The 8161-nt window shown below is 36.3% G+C and overlaps 1 protein-coding gene across 1 annotated transcript; it reads right to left on the bottom strand.

The window, feature by feature from the left end:
- Positions 1-4877: 4877 nt before the first annotated feature.
- On the bottom strand, positions 4878-7895 carry LOC120577861 (DNA-directed RNA polymerase I subunit RPA12). Its single transcript, XM_039829748.1, has 5 exons — positions 7183-7895; positions 6271-6311; positions 5530-5589; positions 5386-5442; positions 4878-5293 (listed from the first exon to the last, which is right to left on the bottom strand). The coding sequence occupies exons 1-5, from the start codon at positions 7295-7297 to the stop codon at positions 5219-5221; spliced, it is 348 nt and encodes a 115-aa protein (XP_039685682.1). The 5' UTR covers positions 7298-7895; the 3' UTR covers positions 4878-5218.
- Between the last annotated feature and the right edge of the window lie 266 nt (positions 7896-8161).

Here is an 8161-nt window from a genome sequence, read left to right as displayed (position 1 = left end):
GTTGCATCTCCTGATGAACTGCAGCTTCTGGTGATTTTCAGCTTCTGATGAAGTTCAGCTTCTGATGACGTCACCACTTCAAGATCATTAAGTGGAAGTTCTACAATCTTATATTCAAGTGTTGCAATGCGTTTACCGTGTTCTCAGCTTTTCTTGCTCATTTCTCAGTCAATTCTTCCTTTGCCCTTGGACAGAAATCCTTTGCTGTTCTAGATCATTAAACTCATTGCTAATGGCCGTGTTGACGCAAGATGGACGATAAGATATGTATATGCCAAGAAGTTTAAAATCCGAAAAAGCATGCTATTGAAAAGCTGAAAACAAATAAAGACTTGTCTAATTCTAAATTCATATTGTTCAAGTTTCAAGCCGTTAACGAAGACTTTTTTTATAAAAAAAAAACTGTTGGAATAAAATGTGTTTTACCTTTGAGAGTTTTAATGATAACAAGATATTAAAAATTGTCAATTGGATATGCTAATATTTGTTCAAGTGTACAGAACCATAGACAAAATTTGACATCTTAAAAAGATATTGGAAGAACAATAGAGAGCAAATGAATCAACAAAAAGGAAGCTTAAAGCGTCTGAAGAAAACTGCTCCTGAAGACAAAGTGCTCCTGAAGACAAGGTGCTCTTGAAGTGGTGACGTCATCAGAAGCTGAACTTCATCAGAAGCTGAAAATCACCAGAAGCTGCAGTTCATCAGGAGATGCAACATAAAACTTCAAAGGTTGTTCAATGGATTTAATCTCGTCTAAAGCATTGCAGAAGACTGGAAAAGTGAAGCAACGGCTAGTTTGAAATGATTTGAAGGCATTGGATGCTTGTTCTTCAAAGAGCGTTGACAAAGTACAATTGTACGAAGAGTACAACCACTACCTCCACTACTCTGTTTTTGTCTTTGCTACAAGACAAGAAAAACAGTTCAGCCTGCAACGATGTTCATTCACAATGGGAATGCATTTGAAATTGATTCTTCATAGGACAATGACCATATCAGGCAAAAAATCATTGGTGATTGATCAAAGCTTCAAACGACTTTATTTTGAATGAGCTAGCAATTCACAACGTCTCTTTCACATCTCTATATAAAGAAGTGAAGACTTAGAGATTGGCAGGGACTCAACAACAATTTAGAAAGTGCCAAAACTCTGTTGAAATTGTTATGCATTCAAAAGTTCACTTAGAATTTCTTATCAACTTTCATATCTTAGAAATTCTAGAGTCTTAAGAGTCTGTATCTGATTTGTATTGTGAACACCACTGATTGTATATCAAGTGTTCAACCTCAAATATTTTTCTTGTAATTCTGTTTGAATTAAGAAGTCTCTCGCAGTTGTGCTTGAGCATTAGAAGTCTTTTGATTGTGTTCAGGAGCATATGAAGTATCTTGCAGTTGTGCTTGAGCAATTTGAAGTCTCTTGCTAGTTTTAGCAGTGAGCAATTGTAATCAGATATTACATAGTGAACTCTCCTTGGAATTGCAAGGGGGACATGACTGACTTTTGGTTTGTGGAAGGAACCTGTATAAATTGCTCTGTGATTTTCTTCTCTCTCTCTCTCTCTCTATATATATATATATATATATATATATATATATATCTGTTTTATCCGCTGCATCTAGTTCTAAACATCACTTCAGAAGTAGAACTCTATCTGCTTCTGATCAGTGTTTTCAGCTTAGGAGAAAAAGCTAACACAATTCAACCCCCCTTCTTATGTTTTTCTCACCTTCAAAAACTTGGTCCATGATAGGCAGAGGGCTGAGCCCAACTTAGAAGAGGGAAATGTGTTAGTGGGCAAGAATGATACTAAGGCCAAAAAATGGAGAGTTTATGTAAGTAAGCAAAAGAAAGAGAACGTACAAAATGTGTGACTGCTTAACTGGCCGAGTTGGTTAGGATATTTTCCCAATAAATAGGATTGTAAGGGGAATTATTAGACATGCAATCATTTTCTTATCACCTTTTGGTTAGGCAGCGACTCACTCACTGAGGAGCTTTGCTCTGGTTGTTATCTTTCTTTGGTACTATTCCATAAATACAAATCAATCATTTCATCATCTCTTTTTATCTTTTTTTTTATCTCTTCTCTAACAATTGGCCCGACCTACCCTTTTCATGCCCCCAAAAATGACTGATAGAATGACTGACGTAGAACACCGTTTAGATCGCTTAGAATCCAACCTTGATGGGTTGAAGGATGCCTTAATTGCTGAGATTAAGCGTGCTGTTGCGTCAACTGCTGTGTCAAAGGAAGCTTCCCAGAATATTGGTGTATCGGCTCATTCTTCCCTCGACGAGTTTCGACTCTCTACGAATAAGGTGGAGTTGCCGTCGCTCACCGGCGATGATCCTGTAGCTTGGATAACTCGTGTTGAGACTTACTTTGAGGTCCAAAACATCTCTGAGGAAGTGCAAATTCAACTGGCAAAGCTGAGTATGGATGGTCCTACGATTCACTGGTTCAATTTATGGCGAGATTCGACGGAGAACCACACTTGGGAGAATTTGTCAGAAGCGATGATGGCCCGTTTTGGTGGTGGTCGTTTGGAGAATCCGTTTGAGGAATTCAAAGAATTAACACAAACTGGATCTGTGGAGGATTATGTTGCAGAATTTGATGGCAGAAAACCACCAGTGTTGATGCATTTCGTGGAAGGGGAAACACGGGTTGAAACAGTGGCTCAAGAGCTGCGTGATAGGGATGAAGCTTTGCGACAATTGAAGTACAATCTGCAATGAGGTCAGGAGCAAATGAAGTATCAGGCTGATAAGAAGCGCAAGGAAGTGCAATTTGAATTAGGAGACTGGATTTTCCTTAAACTCATAATAGGCAACAATCTATGGTTCAACGGATTCATCAGAAGCTGGCTCCAAGGTTCTTTGGACCTTACCAAGTGATCAAAAAGATAGGGCAGGTTGCTTATAAGTTACAACTTCATGCAGAGTCCATAATTCACCCTACCTTTCATGTTTCTCAATTAAAGAAGGCATTGGGCAATTATACCCCTTTGACGGAGTTACCTTCCAGTTTGGAGATAAGTTTGATGGGGGACAACATAAAAGAGAATGGTTAGTTCAATGGGAAGGGATGGATAATGGAGATGCGACTTGGGAAGAGGAATTGTTGTTGAAAAGTCAATTCCCTGATCTGAGCCTTGAGGACAAGACTGTTTATGATGGTGGAGGTGATGATAGGCAGAGGGCTGAGCCCAACTTAGAAGAGAGAAATGTGTTAGTGGGCAAGAATGACACTAAGGCCAAAAAATGGAGAGTTTATGTAAGGAAGCAAAAGAAAGAGAACGTACAAAATGTGTGACTGCTTAGCTGACAGAGTTGGTTAGGATATTTCCCCAATAAATAGGAGTGTAAGGGGAATTATTAGACATGCAATCATTTTCTTATCACCTTTTGGTTAGGCAGTGACTCACTCACTGAGGAGCTTTGCTTTGGTTGTTATCTTTCTTTGGTACTATTCCATAAATACAAATCAATTATTTCATCATCTCTTTTTATCTCTTTTTTATCTCTGGTCTAACAGTCCACTACATTTATACTGATTCATATTGTTCAAGTTTAGAAGCTCTTAACAAAAGCTTGTTGCGACTGAAAGATGGACATCAACACCAACATCTCAGCGAATATAAAAACACTAATTCAAAGGGATCCAATCCAATAATCTATCTATTTAAGAATTTTACAAGTCTATTGCATGGACCTTTACTAACTCCTCATTAAAAGCTCTGTTTAGATAAGCAGATTATAAACACCTTATCATGATAAGCGTTTATGCATATATAATTTCAACTCAAAAAAGTGTAATTTAAACTCAACTCCTCAGACCAAATGGGAGACTTATTGGTTATTTGAATCCAACTTAAATGACCAATAAGCTCACATAGCAGTGTAAATCGAATGTCTATCCTTCAAATAAATTCAATAGATGGGTCACCGGTAAAATTTGGCAAACAAAAACGTGAAACATCCTAACTTTTGTGCCTACCAATGTGAATTGTATTTATATGTATTTACTATATATAATCTATGCATACGATTATGTTTGAAGGTTCAATATTCTTTAGAATTTGTCAATTAAGCAAAAATATGGTACTTAATCGATTAGTACACATATGTTTGGTTGTTCATCCGTCTTCCTTAAAATCAAGGTAGAAAACTACGGATATAGTCTATAGTATCTCAGGTATGTATGTTCCTTAAAATCAAGGTAGAAAACTACGGTAAAAATCTATGGTACCATGGTATGCATGTCCATTATGATTATTCAAAAGCTATACTTTGTAACTCCTGCAAAATCACGGTGAATCTATATGATTCTCACATACCTACCATGATATCAAACATACTCAAAGTGGATGTTACACATTGTAGCTTGTGGAGATCACGGCTAAAGACCCCTATATCAATTAATCACGTCAAAGTTGATTGCTTAATTGTTACATCGATTAGGCATGTAGTTTAGTCAACTAAACTGCACTAAAAATCCCTTCTTCGTGAGACAAATAATCTTCATTGATAAAGCTTAATTGAATAAGTTGCTCATTTCAACATAAAATTAACAAGTAAAAAAAAAAACAAAAAATTATGACTCTATTTTGGGTCAGTCCTTTCTAAACCAAATTTCACTAAGTGCACCTTTTAATTCCTCAAAAAAACTAAGTGCACCTTTTAAATTAAAGTGCGGGACGAACAGACTGTTTTTAGATAAAGACAGACAACAATCTTGAATCAACCATATCTTGAATCAAGTACTATTTGCAAAAATAATCTAAGAACCGCAAAAAACAGAAAAGCAATTATGACAGTCAAAGTAGAATGATATCAGAGAAAATAAATTCAGCAGAACACTAACATATGATTAAAGGAACCAAGTACTATTCACCAAAAAAAGGGACCAAGTACCAAGTAGTATTAGTAACATCAAGTCATCAACACGCAGAGTTGTAGATAAATTAGCACACTAACAAAGAGCCAACTGCCACAAGGTACTTAATATTTAACACCAAAATAACAACTTTTCTATGTTTGATTTCAGTATAAATTTTCAGGCATTGCACAAGCTACATAGGATCAAAACTTCTACTTGCACAGACAAAGCTCTCTCCAAATTAATGTAGAAAATGGGAGCATATTTCAGCCAAGGGGACAAAAAAGAAAGTAAAGAGTGTAGACAATCTGTTCATACACGGTTCAAACTTAATTCTCCTGAAACTGATGACCACACCGGGTGCATGTGTAGAAAGTAGTTTGCCCTTCATCCGCCGATCTCATCTAAAATTAGGAAGATATAGATACATAAATTTTGAGTACCAAATAAGCTTCAAGTTAAATTGGCAAAGCTTCATTGTGAAGCCTAGTAATACCTGTCTGGTATAAAAGGCAGCTTCGCCATGACCACATTTTTCACATGTTTTGTTGACCTGTAAAGAAACATAACATTAGAACATGTAAACATCCGCTTAAACATCATGCCATTAAATATATATATATATTGCAGGATGCATTACCTTAGACAATTGCACCTTCTGTTCTTCAATTAAATCAATTCCAAGTTCTCTTCTGATATCCTGCCAACCAGAGAGTAGACAAGGATAATTTGCCAATAATCAATAACATATTAGTATGTGAATGTGTATGCGCTTAAAATCACATCACAATTTTTTCTATATTGATATCAAATCTTCAACCTAGGTTGATATTTCAAAAAGCTTAATTATTTACTCATACTTCTAAAACAGAGATCTTTTCACCATATATCCCACCAAGAGTCCAAGACAAAGCAAATCAAGGTATCATTTAGTTGCATGTACCAAAAAATACAGTTTATCGTAGATCTGTAAATTATATGTGCCTAGGTCATAGTGGAGGTGGATATAATCAATTTCATCTAAATACACCGGCATTGAACATAGCTGATATATGATACGAGGGGTATTGTGACTTTGTTCAAGAAGGGCTAGTCTCCAAAAAATAGAGAAGGAAGCCAAAATTAGAAGAAAGGAGTTTGGAGAAATTTTTCACGACTATTTTCATTCATCACTCATCAATATATTGATGATTATGTTGTCTGCGTTTTTGAAGCATCGTTTTCCCAATGCACATATCAGTAGACCCTATACCTAAACACCAAGTCATTCAACCATAAGAACTATAAGCCTAAGCGACATGACATAGTGATATAATCATATCATATGTTAGGAGATGGAAATAACATGGTTAAGCTTATCAATAAAAAAAATATAGCATACCTCAGCAGAAATTGTGTAACTTATTTCCTTTCCTTTAATATCTGAAAATTACAAGGACATTCAGTTAGGACGCATAATGGGACTCCTAAACACACAATATATTAGTTCACTTGAGCACAATATGAACTTATTCACAGCAAATTATATCTAAATATGCAAGGACAGTAACAGTAACAGTCTAACAGACGTGTACCACCACACCTAAGGAGTATCTAGCAGTAGATAGATAAATACATAAAATTAGATTTGATGTATATCATACGCATAAAAACATCACACAGATACTTTGTGAAAGCATAAGCATTAACAAGATGAGACATTTATTACAACTTAACAGGGGCACACGTTATGTTAAAAAGTAAGTACCTTATAGAATCATGAAGACTCCTCCATCAATATATCAAATCAAGACAAATCAAATAGCCCTTCGCAAACTAAAAAGTCACCTAATGTGTTATTTTTTGTTCTAGAGAGCCTAGCGGCCAAACTCACACACATTGAGTGCTGAGAAGGGGGGAATTGCGGGTACAAACTCGCGTCCCAGCATATTAAATGTGTCTGCACCCTTTCACCATCAGAGCTGTCACCTAATGTTATTTCCATATATGTGTGTAGTTGGCATTGTTCCTCTATATTATGTAGCCTAAACGATTTTTGCACCTTGCTTTTTCAAAATCAGAACAGTGTTTTGTTTCATTTCCATTAGTTATTTGATCACCTACACACCAAATTTTCCTTTCACACTTTCACTTAAGTTGTATAAGTACCAATCGAAATTTTGACTCACTATTCCCTAATTAGTAAACCATTTAAGCAATGATCGTGATAAGATAGAAGCATGTAATAATCAAATCAAAGAAAAAACAAACACAATGATAGATTATTTTGAACAGGAATAAAAAAAGGGTGTACCTTTTATGTTACACTTGGTTTTGCACAAGGGGCACAGTGCATAATCAGTTGAGGGAACTGTGAGCATTGTCCCACACAAGTGACAGAACAAAAAATCGCGACCACGTGAATACATTGGCACTGTTTGAGGTAACAAAGTATATTGTTGGTTGAAGTATGAAGTGAGTGTAGAGAGCTGAAGCTACTGCAAAAAGGGGAAGAAAACCGGTCTCAAAATAAAAACCCTAAAATCAGAAATCAAACCAGCACATCAGACGGGGGAAGATTCAAAAATTGAAGGGGAGAGGGACTCTGTTGTCAATAGCGGGCTAACGCGGCGCAATCGCGGCGCGGAGCGGCTGAAAACAGCCTAGCGCGTCAGAACGCGACCGAGTCGCGCGTTAGGCAAAAGCGGAACAAAACCGGGTTTCGCGGCCGTTATCCGGTGGAGCGGGGCGGACCAAAAGCGGGTCAAGGCGGCCGATTTTTACTTAAAACCACTTTTCAGGGTCAAAATCGTAATATCAAAAGTCAGAACAGCTGGATCTGAGGTCGAAATGAAAGAAGAATGAGAAGAAATGAAAGAAAAATGATGAAAGAAGGAGGAGAAATCTGGGAAAGAAGACTGATTCTGCAGATCTGGTTGTTTAAGCTTGCGGCGGCACTGTATTACATCTGACCGAACCTTGAAAACCTTTCATAAATGAATCGGGTTAAGATATTGGTGATAAAAGTATATGGGCTGGCCCAATCTCAATAGACTTAAAACAGAAAATGGCCTTAAACTAAAACACGTGACTTTCATTTCCTAACCTATTTTTTTCAATCTAAAAACTGGTTAACCAAGAAAAGGAAAATAAGGACATAAATACGGTGAACATTTTTTCTTATATCTTTTATCCTAGAAAAAATCAATGGTAGATTCTTTTTACATAAAACAAAATAGTAACATAATTAGATAAAAATAACATTATTTAGTAATAATAGACCAATAATTGAA

The sequence above is a fragment of the Medicago truncatula genome, unplaced genomic scaffold, assembly GCF_003473485.1.
Source record: "Medicago truncatula cultivar Jemalong A17 unplaced genomic scaffold, MtrunA17r5.0-ANR MtrunA17Chr0c04, whole genome shotgun sequence".
Classification (NCBI taxonomy): domain Eukaryota; kingdom Viridiplantae; phylum Streptophyta; class Magnoliopsida; order Fabales; family Fabaceae; genus Medicago; species Medicago truncatula.
The sequence above is the reverse complement of the archived record's forward strand: the minus strand, read 5'-3'. Positions and strand labels throughout refer to the sequence as shown.

What these genes read in the sequence shown, in the direction of transcription:
- LOC120577861 (XM_039829748.1), bottom strand. Translation starts at nt 7,297, where the DNA reads ATGTATTCACGTGGTCGCGATTTTTTGTTCTGTCACTTGTGTGGGACA. An exon ending in GTTACACAATTTCTGCTGAG is followed by an intron (nt 5,590 to 6,270) that starts GTATGCTATATT and finishes TCTGGTTGGCAG; the next exon opens with GATATCAGAAGAGAACTTGG. An exon ending in CTGCCTTTTATACCAGACAG is followed by an intron (nt 5,294 to 5,385) that starts GTATTACTAGGC and finishes TCCTAATTTTAG; the next exon opens with ATGAGATCGGCGGATGAAGG.